This window comes from Sorex araneus, chromosome 2, assembly GCF_027595985.1.
Source record: "Sorex araneus isolate mSorAra2 chromosome 2, mSorAra2.pri, whole genome shotgun sequence".
Taxonomy (NCBI): Eukaryota; Metazoa; Chordata; class Mammalia; order Eulipotyphla; family Soricidae; genus Sorex; species Sorex araneus.
Window position 1 is genome coordinate 53,406,664 of NC_073303.1, and position 13,319 is coordinate 53,419,982.

Sequence of the window (13,319 nt, forward strand, 5' to 3'; positions counted from 1 at the left end):
GTTTGAAGTGGCAACATATTTGATAGGGACCCAGTGGTTCTGAAAACACATTGTTAGTTGATTATTTGCTGACGGAAAGTTCTCTCACTTCTGTGCACAAGGTACGACGATGACTAACAGCCCGTCACAATTACCTCCGGTGGGTGTTCCGGTTGCTGTTGACGTGACCCCTTCCGGTGCACCCTGGGGTCGGACACTTGAGTACATTTTCATGCATGGCAAGAACTAAGCACAAAATACCACATAAAAGAAAAGAATCATTTACCGCAAATACAACACACACTAAAAAAAACTGATTTCTCAATTTGAGACCCAAATGAATGTTGTGACATAAGGAATCATGCACCTTCTCCATAGCTGTGTGGCTCAAAACAAAGGGGCACTTGAGGAATTCCAAACTTTAATTCTGTAAGCTTGCTCAAGCTTTCATTTCTCAACACTGGTTAACACTGGGCTTTTGAAACTATCTTAATTATATTTGATTTACAATGAAAAACTCATATACTTTATTTTTTAACATTAATGTGTTTCCCATGGGGGATGAAGTAAGAGAACATTTTCCCACTGCTCTATCCTCCCCCGGAGTTTGACTTTCCGAGTGAAGCTTTCATTTCCTAAGGGAGACTATTTTGATTCTTTTTCCATCATCTTCTCCAGGCCCCCAACACACACACACACACACACACACACACACACACACACACACACACACACACACACACACCCTGCCATTAGTTATTGGCAAAGGAGTGTGGCTGATGGAACAATCAACTAATCAGTGTGAGGAACAGCTCACCCGGCCAGCGGGGCTGAGCTGATTAGATTCGCTGATTGCATCACGGTGGTGTGGACGATCAGGGCGCATTCTGGTAAGTGGGCTTTTGGAAGTGGGGCCTGGAACTCCTAGACTCTTTGTGGGCTAAGGAAGTGGAGAACATAACACCTAGAATCCTTAGACCTGGAAGTCTTTTCCCCACTTTCCTTCCACCCAGCAGGTGGTGTGTGGAGTCATCTGTGGCAGAGGTGTCCTGGGGTGACTTCCAGGCACCGCCCATGCTGGAAGGGGAGTGGTGCCCCCGTGTTATTCCACATGTCCATCACGGGCAGAGGCTAGGACGGTCCTGGGCCTCAGGAAGCCCTGCCTCCAGGGGAAACGGGGCGGGGAGGCTGCGCGGTGTGTGGAGACACCTTGGGCTTTCAGTTCTGGAACGCTTCGACCTCTGGTCTCATCGCTCTCTCTGGCGATGGGCCAGCCAGGACCCGAAGGAGCTGATTCCTAGCCACAGTAAACAACCGGTCCACTAGCACACTTTCCAACCCGGAGGCCACAGCCAGCAGCCTCCTCGGTGGGTCTCACTAGAGAACTCTGTCCCCGGCCCTGGTCTGCAGGACCTCAGGTGCCACTGGCACAGCCCTCATCTCTGCATCCTGCCCGTACGATTCAAACCAGCCAGGTCTGAGCCACTGAAACCACAATAAAAACTTTTGCTTGGGCCTGTCCAGACTGGCACGGTCCTTTCTCTTGGGCACTGGGTAGCAAACTTTCTTTTCAGTGGCAGTAATCTTCCCATCTGTTAGCCTGTCTGCATTCCAAGTTGAGAAAGGGGTCTAAGATAACTTTTTTTGGGGGGCGGGGGTCCGTCCTGGGTACCACTCCCAGAGATATTCTGCCTGAGGGTGTGGAACTAAGGGTTCGTTGCAGTGGCGTGTGGTGTGGGAAGTTTCAGGGTTGCAGTTAGCAGTGCTGGGGAGCAGGGGGCAGGCGGTACCAGGGATGGAAGTCAAGGCCTGAGGCTTAGAAGACGCACGCATGCCAGCCCTTTGACCTGCCTCTCCAGCCCCTCCTACACTGTGCGCAGAGCATGCAACAGGAACTGTCTTCACCCAGAGAAAGAAAACTTTCTATTTCCATTCTTGACTCCAAACTGGAGGAGAAATCCAAGGGAGTCGCTTGTCTAATGGAGACCCCAATTTCTCCCCGAGACCGAGCAGTACTCACTTTCCAGGGGGACCCGGACCTTGTGGGGACACCCTGAAAGGCTCCGGTGGTGGGGGTAGAGGCCGGTCACGTGCCCCGTGCCATCGCAGCCCGGGATGGGGCACTTGGTCTCTCGCTTCTCAGACCGCGGTGAATCTGCAGAGAGATTACACGGAGAGAGGCTCAGTTACTCTTCCCTCCCTCTGCACGCGACAGCGTGGCCTTGTCGTGGGACAGTCTCCCTGGGTTCCATTTTATCATCATCAACATTCTCCTCACATCACCTTGAGTAAAGCCCTCACCCGAGACTACAAACACATAACAAATGTTTTTCAATTTTCTTGGTTTCCTAAGAAAAGACGGACACGGGGCAAGGGAGTGTCACAACACAGACAGTTTTAAGTTCTCAGGTCACAGAGTAGAGTGAAGCTTTGTTTCTAAAAACCAGTCCTACGCCAGAAACTCCGAAAGCTCCCAGAAGGGGAAACATGTGAAAGAGAAACTTATTTAGACCCAAACTATCTCCTATCAAAAGAATCTGGGGGAAATGGATCTAAAAATTACACAGCAAAGCATCTTCCAGATTCGAGAAGATACAGTCATACCACGTGGCCCCGGGGGTCCAGGCCCAGAAAGTCTTACTGGACACATGCAGAGGGGCCTTGGACAAGAACCGGGCCAGTGCAGCCAGGTGCCCGGCCAACCTGCAACACTCCCTGTCTTCGGCCTCATTGATGGGCCACTGCAGGTCAGTAACCAATAGTCACTATGAAGAAGAAACTCTTGGCCTATTTTCAGTTGGGGTCTCCCGAGCAGTGCTCAGAGGACTCGCTGGGAATTGGGCCAAGCAGGCCGGGTGGTCCAGCGGTAGGATCCGAGAAGGTGCAGCCGAGGGGCTGAGGGGTGCAGCACTCCCCAGGAAACGGATGCCAGGCCCAGAGACCCAGAGCAAGGGGGGGCCTGCGGCGTGCACACCCAGACCCGGCGGAAGCTCTGGGAGCACCCCTCGCTGCTGGGCCGTCTCCCTGGCCTGCCCTTAGGAAGCTGCATCGTTTAAGCAGAGAAGAGAAGCTGGAAACAGAGGCAGCGGGGAGGGCTTGCCAGCAGCCTCCCGTGAGGCCCCCCCGGAAAGGCAGACGTGGGTTTCCACAACAGTGGGCTGGCTCGGGGCCGGTCTGTGGGCAGGATCCTCGCCCTCGAACCCCGGCAAAGCTCGGCCGCCTTAGGACACAGGGCCCAGAGAGGGAGAGGCACCAGGGGCAGGCGACAAAGAGCTCCGGAGCAGGGGACTGTCTCTCTGACATCCCAGGTGTTAAGTTATAGGTGGGCCCCGGGCAGATGGGCAGGGCAGGTCCTGTGCAAGGATCTGGGAGCGTGGCTGTGGCAGGAAGGCGAGGAAGGAAGGAAGGGTCTTCAAGTTATTGCCCATCCTGCCGACAAAGGGGCTCAATGGAGAGACTGCGCCGCGGAGAGAGAAGCTGTGAGGTGGGCAACGGGGAGTTGGGGGACCTAGAGGGGAGCCGCTGGCGTTCAGTGAGAGAGGGTCTAAATGCCGTCACGTCCAGACCCTCCTCTTCTTCTGTAATAAGGGACGAGCAGTAGTAAGAATTCTGATGTGCTCCGTGATTTGGGGGATGTATATTTTGTTGAATCCAAAAATGATGCCAAATTTCAAGTTGATCTGGGCAGACGCTCTCTCCAGACTGCCAGTCCAAGTCCTTGCAATTTGATTCAAGTGAAATCAGGAGGGCCGACACACTCAGAGTGCATTAGAAAGAGGAGAAAGTGTGTATTTTGATGCACTTCCTGCCTTGGATTGTGTTCAGCGGGGACACATTTGTCAGCCAGATTGAAAGGTTTGGCGAGGGCTATTTCCCCTCCTTGCCATGCTATTTGTCTACAGGAAGCCCGCGAGGGTGTGAGAGATAAGGCAGGGCTGGCACCTGACCAGGTGTGCCCACTGACAGCCCAGCAGGCACCTTTGTGTACAGACCTCCCCTCTTCTGGGCAAGACAAAGATGCCGAGAAGCCGCCCGGCAGGACAGCACCTGTCCGCACGATAAGGAGCTGGAGGTCGAACTCCGGCCCTCAGGGCTGGCCCATGTTCCTTTACTTCGTGGGGTGCTGCATTATGAAGGTGGCCTTTAACTCTGGGGCCTCTCTCTGGGCTGCCTGGACTGTTCTATTCACACTGGATATCTTCATGAGGTTATTCGTCTGTTCCTCTTTTAAAGTCTCATAACTGTACAGTAGATTATGTGGGTCGTTGCTAATGTTGTGTCCTACAGTCGCGCAAAGCTCTGAGTAGTAATAGTGTAAAACCGATTTTTCACTGCCAACTGGTGGGAAGGGTTGGGTAAACGGTTCTTTTTTAAACCCTAATGTGCTCATCATAATAACAAAGTCACATTCACATGGTGTATAAAAATTAGGATGATATTTCGGAGATCATAGGGATTAGCTGGAACAAATGTTGACTTAAGAATCCTGCATGCGAGAGGGAAAACGTGCTCTTGGTGTCACTAGCTCCCACATGCAGCGCCAGGAAGAGGAAAGTGAATGTTTAATTTGAGCGATGCAGGCCCCTCTAAATACCGACTTACCATCTCTCCCCTCTGCTCACACTAGTCCCATCCGGGTTTTCTTCCATAAGTGTTTCACACTACTTAGAAAGACTTGTTGGCTCAGCCAACCATTCTCCGAGTCTTGATCACCACCGGTGTTTACAAACACTGTTGCTTGTTAAGTCAGGGAACCAACTTTCTCTTCTTTGGTAAGAATTATCGAGTGTTGTCAGTGGGAAGGAGGACAGGCACAGGATGAGCTCCTGTGGTACGGAAAATAGCAGGACAAGAGTGCAAGGTGCCAAGGAGGGGCTGCCTAGATCACCCTTGGCTTGAGGTCGAGGGGGACACAGAAGAGGTGGGTGGGAGGTCACGGGGGCTCGAGTACATTGGTGGTGTAGTGATGTGGTGCAGTACCTGTCTACAGCCCAGTGCAGCAACTCCGTCAGCACGAGACCACAACAACCAGCTGCAAACTGCGCCTGTCTCGGAGCTAGGCTGGGGGCTGAGGGGGAGCCTGGGGGCTGTGATGGAGAGAAGTCGAGGCCAGGGGTGGGATTAGTATTGGGTAATTGTACCCGAGACTCTATTACAAACAACCTTGTGAATCGTGGTGTCTCAGTTAAAAAATTCAAAAAGAGTTGTCAAGTGTATTAAGCTATGGCATCACTAATTTGGTTTTCAAATAAAAACAGGTATCCTTGACTGGGAGAGCTTACCAACTGCAAAATGAGTCACTTTCTTGTATGTTTGCAAAAAGGAATAAAAGGGGGAAACATATTATGGAACATACTTCTGACATCAGAGATGTTGGAATGATAGAACTGTGTGAAAAATATTGTACTGGCAAATATACGTCTTAAAAATTCAAAATAAATTTTGTCTTTCATCTGATTTTGTAGTGCATTTAAAAATACACAGCGCAGTGAGTTCACTAATAACATATTACTCTGTGGAGCTTACAAAGCTAAGTCCAGTATTCTGTTATAAATTGCATTATATAGTTTGTTTCCACACCAATTCTTGGACATAGAATTATTTATGTTGACCATAGAGTTATTTTTGTTGCCTCAACTCTTTATGCCATTATTTTATTCTTTCCCTTTCCTCATCTCTGATATCAAGATTCAAATATCAAGAAAATATTTGACAAGATTGCAGGTGAGTACTAAATTGAACTCAAAATGAAAAAAAAAAGTTCAGTTTTGGACAAATCTGAATAATCAGAACCCCAAACTATATGAATTGCACTTATTCTTGGTAGGTCTCAATTTTCTCTTAAAAAACTGATGTCCTACTTTAATAAATTTTAGGTTTAAAGTGCTCAAGAGTCACTTGAGCACAAGGGAGCTTGCCTTGCACTTGAGGAACTTTCTGAAAAAATAAACACAAAAATAAGCTCTGCAGCCACAAGTCTTATGGGATCCTAGAAAACTATTTTACAAATCTCTGCCAGCACTTAAAGGTCTCCACGCAGGACACTGCATCTAACTATGGAAACCCTTGCTCGGCCCATCAGTATAAGACTCAGTATAGTGGGGATAGGGAATTCTCTTTTAGAGGAGCGTGGGCACAATGTCCCTTGGTTTTAAGGGACAATTTAAGGTTTCCCCCCAGCACATTTACTCTCTCATTCGAGTTTGGACCAGGCATCCATGGGTCCCGGATATAGGCATAGGAAAGGCTCAGAAAGCATTAAAATCCTGTTCTTCCCTAAGAAAGACCAAAGCATCTTATCTGACTTGAAGTAGCTTGACATTATTTTGAAACTCAAGAACATTTAGAAGAAGGATAGAAAAGAACAGTTAAATTTCTGGAACTGGGTTAATAATTAAATGATCTAAAATATAATAAGTATATCCATAGTTATACCATGGGCTGGAGCGATAGTGCAGTGGGTAAGGCGTTTGCCTTGCACTTGGCTGACCCGGGTTCGATTCCTCCCCCCACTCTCGGAGAGCCTGGCAAACTACCCATGGCATATTCGATATGCCGAAAGCAGTAACAAGTCTCACAATGGAGACGTTACTGGTGCCCACTTCCAGCAAATCGATGAGCAACGGGATGACAGTGCTACAGTGATAGTTGTACCATATTCAATAAGGTACTAAAAAGACTACTATGTACTGAGAACAGAGGGATAGCACAGCAGGTAGGGAGCTTGCCTTGCCTGTGGCCCTCTCAGATTCCATCCCACATGCCCCCCTGAGCCCCAGGGGGAGTCAGCCCTGGACACAGCATAGGCCAAGAGTGAGCCCCGAGAACCGCGGGTGTGGCCCCAAACACCAGAAAACCTATTACGCATCTTTAAGTGGTTAAAATTGTCAAAGTAAAAGCAATGGCCCTTTTTCTCTTTCACATGTAAAAACACTGTAAAACTGTAGAACGGTTTCAAGAGCCAGGAATTTAAATACGTATGTACACACACACACACACACACATGCTGGTTTTAAGCAGCGTTACTTCTACATAGAATTAATCCAACGTCACGAATTCCTGTTTTCCAATCCTAAAGCAATTTAGTCTTCTTTTTTTTTTTTTTTTTTTTGGTTTTTGGGTCACACCCGGCGATGCACAGGGGTTACTCCTGGCTCTTCACTCAGGAATTACCCCTGGTGCTCAGGGGACCATATGGGATGCTGGGATTAGAACCCGGGTCGGCCGCGTGCAAGGCAAACGCCCTACCCGCTGTGCCCCAAAGCAATTTAGTCTTAAGGTAAAAGCCAAGACGTGTCTTACGTTTCGTGCTGAAGATCTGCCTTCCGCCCACGTCGGTGACTTTGGTCTGCCTCTTGTCCCCCGCGAGGTGCTCCAGCAGGAGCCGGTCCAGCTCCTTGTAGGCGTTCTGGAAGGCGCAGCCCCGCTCGGCCTGCAGAGCGATCGCCTGCTCCAGCAGACTGAGGTTTCCTTTGGCTTTCTCCAGGTCCGTGGGCTCCTTGGACCCCGCCCGTGGGTGCTCCTTGTCACCCTCCTCCACCCCTTGGAAGGAGGGCTGGGCTGGACCCCCCAGCGCGTCCAGGGGGGCCCTCTGGGGGTCTCTCCCGCCGGCTTCCGAGTCACACAGGCTTTCACAGGAGAGAAACTTGTCAGCTTCAGTTTTTATCTCGGGGATTTCCAGTAGGTCTTTGCTACGATCCACTAGAAGGAACTTTGGGACTCTGCACGGTTTGGTTTCTTCCGAGGAGTTGGACCCGCTGTCCCAGCCGTTCTCTGCGCCCTCGGAGTTGCTCTCACTGTCCTCCGAGGAGCAGAACTGTAGCTGGGACTCGTCGGCCCTGTCCTTCCCGTCGTCCGAGTGAACCATAAAGCACTCGTCGGCCTCCTCGCTCTCCGCCTTGAGAGACTGGATGCCGCTGTCGTTGAAGTTGTCGCTCAGGGACTGGACACACACATTGTTTTCAAATTTCCCCAAGTGCATCAGAGACTTGACCACCAGCTCTTGGTAACAGCCATATCTGTCCTCCTTCCCGTGGGTGTGATCTGGTGCCACCGAAGGAAGGTTCTCATCCAGAGCTTTCACCATTGCTTCTTCTGCAAGAAGAGAAAACATGTGAACGGAAATTAGGAAATTGTACTTGTGATCCCCAGAGATGAACTTGCACACAGAGTTTTGATCTGTGCCTACTGTTAAGTATATAGGTATAAGTTTTATAAGTAAGGGGACTATGTAATATGTATATATATATATATTCTTAAGCAAGACAAAACTGGGAGGCCTCTATATTCTGAGAATTGCCATTAAGGAAACTGCTATTAAAATTTTAGCATAGTAATAATTAAGTGCTTCTGGGGTGCTGAACTTGATCCCTACAAAGAGTTCTGGATATTGCTACTATACCTCTTATTTTCCACAACTGAAAGAAACAAATGTATATAATACTAAATGTTAGAAAGTGAATATATATACATATATATAGCATTTCTGTGGCACTATGGCTACATATCTCTATATATACAGATATAGTGATATATGCGTTTAGTTTGGGGCCATACCTGGTGATGCTCAGGGGCTACTCCTGGCTCTACACTCAAGGATCACTCTTAGCTCTGCCCAGGGACCATATGAGATCATGGGAATCGAGCCTGGATTGGCCTGTGCAAGGCAAGTACTCAGCCTGCTGCACAGTCACTCTGGTCCTATGGCAACGTATTTTCAAAGCTTACTTGGTTTATGTTCTCTACTTCTATAGCTTCTCAACATACTTTCAGGTGCTATGGCATGATAGTTAAAATGCATCTACAAAGAGGCAATAATTGGAAGAATACAAAAGTTTTCAAAACTTCTTGTTGATTTCCCAAATTATAATATAATTTTTTTAAATAAAGAAAGGTAAATAGGAAAATAACCATGATCAAAGGAATACATTTTCTGGTTTGCTCTTTGCATGTACTTGTGTAGAAAGTAATCGAGACAAGGGATTGCATTTGTCTTGCACATGGCTGCTTCCGCTGATCCTGGTCAGACCCCCACATCCCATATGGACCCTGATGCACTGTCAGGGGTCACTCCTAAGCCAGGAATAGTCTCAGGCACAGCACAAAAATTCCAACCCACCCGGAAAAAGGAAATGAGATGAGAGGCGGGATGGTTGAAGCATGATGAACATGAACAACTTGAACACGGAGTGGGGTCGACTCAGATCCTGAGGGTTAATGAGCCCCACCCTGGGGTCAGAGCCCCAGGGGCCATTCTGTCTAGCGAAGTCCACTGAATCTGCTTTCCGCTGTGTCTTGAGCTGTTCATATCCCCCTTTCACTGTCGCCATAAACGTATGCACACGTATGCACGGACGGTTATAGACGGGCCCATGCAGTCTCCTCAAGCCTGTCCCAGCACAACACACCCATGGACAGTGGGACTCTTCGCAGACTTAGCCCTGACCCTGCTGAGCTTAGCACCCAGGACACACCAGTTCTGCAGTGAGCCAGACAACGCACCGACGGCCTCACACGCAACAGAGCCACCACCCACCACCCACCACCACCAACACAGAAGCTGCAGAGCCAATTCTCCGTCACAAAAGATACGTGGGGGAGGGGAAGCCTGATATCCCCCTAATGACTGTCAGAGACATGGAGCGGAGAGCGTTCAGGGCTAATAAGCATCTTTGGGAAGGAGAAAAGCACAACCATCCCGCACAAGCACTGCAGGAGAGGGTGTTCGTGCAGAAGACAATATGCCTTTTTTGGGTTTCATTTAATTTTTTTTATAAACATTGTCTCTGACAAGGACACTCAAAAATACATCTCCATCATCTTCCTTTCTGGTAATTATCTCCCTAAATCAACACTGGACTGCCAGGATCAAGTAAATATTGCCATAGTAACTAAAAGCATTTTTGGATGAAGGGAAGAATTTAGTCACAACACTAGCCCCTTTAAATAATGCTGATTATAGGGTGCAGTCTTTTGTTGGGATCTATTCAACATAAACTGAAAAATTTAACATTTTACTTCCTAGAAAAGAGACTGCATAAACAAGCACATAATATTTGAGAGGATGGTCTATCCTCTTCTGAATTAATATCAGAGGGACTCCAGGTTTAAATAATATATTAAACATAGTCTAAAATGCAAATGAAGTTTTTCTCAATATCACGGTTGGCTATAAGAGAAAGTGTGAAGGGTTATGATAATTTTAAAGTATTATGAACTACAGAAAACAAATAAAAAGCATTTTCAGTGAATATGCTCAATTCATTGAACTATTCTCTCACTCCACTTAACTACCCACATGTGTACAATAATGATTTATAGACATTATACCTAATTATGCATATTTGGGCTGTGTTAGAGTGCTAACAAAAGCTCTAGAAAGCAACAATTACCTCTGTTGCTTAGCTACATAGTTTAAAATATTCCTATTAAGTGCAGATCACCAGAGAGGCAGGAGCGACAAAAACACACATGTGCAGGACAATGCATTTCACTGTGCTGCTGCCAACTGCTAGCATTTTGGGTCATTTCCAGTTTACATAATTGTTCAGTTCAACTGTTTGTTATATGCTAAAAGAAAATATTTATTAATTATTCCTCAGAAAGAGAGGAGCCGTGCGGTAGAGGTGCCTACGTGCTCTGCACATGATGGCTTCCGGGGATGCTCTGTAAACCTCTAAGCCAACTTTCTGGTACCCACACCTCTCTGCCTTTCACTGTAATTATAAGAGAAAAAAAAGTCGAGTTAGCTTTTCAATCTGGCAGATCTGTGACAGGGCGCTGTCTCTCGTAGCTTTGTCATGGGCTGCCTCTATTTCTGATGCTAGAGATTTTATTTTCCCTGGTGGTCTAGTAATTCATTTACTGCTTTTGCGGTGAAATAACGCAAAGATCCCAACCTTTCGAGTGGGAGGGACTCTGACCAGGTTGTGCACTGCTCTGAGAATTCCACAATTCCTTAATTTTTTTTTTTAGTGTAAGTGATGTTCAGCCAGGGGAGGACAGGGAGCACAGGGGTCAGTGCCAAGTACTCTGGACCAGTCCTGAATTCTCCCTGGCACAGATGCTGTTCGGAAGAGAGCAATGCTGAGGGGAGCTTGGGTGCAGGCACAGGCTTGGTGACAGCTCTTCCTTATTTACAGCAAACAGGGACCCTGGAGCACTGGCCTGGTCCCGGTCACGTGAAAGACTCAGCCCCACTCCCCACCATGCCACAAGCCAGGACGGTGCTCAGGGAGTGCGGTGGGAGATGGTAAGGGTGGGGGAACTATCTAGAGGTCTTAGAGTCCAGGGTTCCAGGGCTCCATCCGAGAAATGACACTGAGCCTCTGACCCAAAAACGGGATGATCTAAGACCATCCTTGAATAAAATATTCAACATCTCGCTGGCAAGGTGCTCGGGTCCTTACTTCACATGGCCTTTTCAACAACTCAAAGTATTACACACGCTGGCCACCGCGGGGCTAGGGCCCATGGCGGGTGAAGGCTCTTCTCGACTCTGTAACTGATGTCTCCTGATAACAGAGTACAAGGAAAGTGCCGCCAACCTTCAGACAGACCTGACAGAATATGGACAGCCGATATTTTTCCCCTGAGTCTGTGTATTTTCAAGAGTCCAGTTAATAGAAGATACTCTAATACAATTTTCAGCTAACTTTTAATTGGAAAACAGTGATCCCTAAATTACAAATAAATACGCACAAGAACAAATTAATTAACAACCACCACAACAAAAAGAGCTGCCCCAAGCCCCTGTTTTAATTGCCTTGTATCGAAATGTTCCTGGGTTTGCTCCTGGTGGGCAGTGAGGAAGACAGTGAGGAAGGCCTTAGACAACTTTCCTATTCTGAGCGCAGGAAGGCGTTTCAGAGGAGGGGAGGGACGAGGAGTTGGAGGTTCAGTGACACTTTACCTTTAGAGTGAAAAATCATCATCACTGTCAGATATGTGAACGTTCGCATGTGTCTATCTGCTTGAAACCCTTTTCTTTAGTCTGAAATCCCCAGAAGGGAGAAGCCGGCACATTCTTGTATCTACATCAGCTTCTCAATCTGAGCCATGCAAACAATTAAACAAAAAGAATCTTTTGAAAATCACAACAGGCTTTACTTGCACTCAAAATCGACTTTTGGTCCTCTCTCTCTAACTACCTAAGTCATCGTTACAGGTTAAGTAGCTTTCCAGGCCTCTTGAATACATTTATTTTGCTAGGACTAAAAATATCATGGGAAAAAAGTTCATCTTGCAAAGTTGAACTTACACGCATTCTCTGAGGAGGGCTGAGAGTGTCACCCGGTCCCTTGAATCCCGCTCACAGAGAGGGGACTCTGGTCTCACCAATCTCACTTGGAGCCGACCCTTCTTTTCCTTTTCTGCACTGGGAAGGCGTGCAGGAGCCCTGTCTGCTAGTCCTCCACACGCTCTTCTGTTTGCCCTGTGAAGACGTGCTACCTACACCCGTCCACATTCTCTCGGCCACCTTGACACCCGCCTGTAGCCCTCTGGGATCGCCAGCCAAAACAGAGTGCACTTTTGCCAGGAAGTTGAGTCAAGCTCCCAATCTTGGGCTTCATGAGCTCCACCCTCCTCCTCATCTCACCAGCCTGCTGAGGACACTCTTGTCACATGCTGACCGGTTAAAGGCTTTGGGGTCCTCAGAGATCATCGGTAAAGAGAACTGAATCTTGAGCACTACTCAGCTCTACTCTCTTCTGGAGAGTGGGGGTGAGGGTGAGGGGGAACTTGCTCAGATAAATGAGGATAACTTAGAGTTGTGCTAATTTGACAAGAGGTCAAAACATTTCAAACCTGTCATTTCTGATCATGTGATTTTTATAATTTGACATCTAGAAACTTTGCCTACTCTGTTTTCTGAAGATAGATATAAGTATAGTTGGGTTGTGAAGTGTGGTTGTCTGGTAAATAATTATTTTGCTTCTCCTTTGATTGTTTCACAATTATCTCCCTTTCAACACCGACAAGTTATATGCCTTTAAGCATTACAATCTATTTGGTCCTCAGTGATCTCACCTGTAAAATTGTGATCATAATAGTAGATGTTTCCTGTCATTGTTGGCTGGGTTAAGCGATATAATTATGTAACTGGAATATATTAAGAGTTTGGTGTAAAGGTCACTACTGCTATAATTTCAGTATACTTGTTAATAGTAGCAGTGGTTCAAGTATTAAACATAAAAGTTAATATTTGTGAGCTTGCAACTAGATGTCCACTAATTCATGTAGCTGAATGTTTAAGGAAATACATCTGACAAAATACGTTTTTAGCTAACATTAGCAGGTAGAATGATCACACGACTACAGCAGAAGGTGACAAGACCTTG

At 47.3% G+C, this 13,319-nt stretch overlaps 1 protein-coding gene across 4 annotated transcripts in view; it reads right to left on the minus strand.

The window, feature by feature from the left end:
• The window catches only part of ST18 (ST18 C2H2C-type zinc finger transcription factor), a 147,398-nt gene that overhangs the window by 61,304 nt on the left and 72,775 nt on the right, over positions 1 to 13,319 (minus strand). For all 4 annotated transcript variants that reach the window (XM_055128756.1, XM_055128757.1, XM_055128758.1 and 1 more), the window contains exons 6-8: positions 7,282 to 8,073; positions 2,000 to 2,134; positions 135 to 225 (exon numbers count right to left, since the gene is read on the minus strand). In XM_055128756.1, the coding sequence (XP_054984731.1) occupies positions 135 to 225; positions 2,000 to 2,134; positions 7,282 to 8,073 (1,018 nt within the window). The remainder of the gene's footprint in view (positions 1 to 134; positions 226 to 1,999; positions 2,135 to 7,281; positions 8,074 to 13,319) is intronic.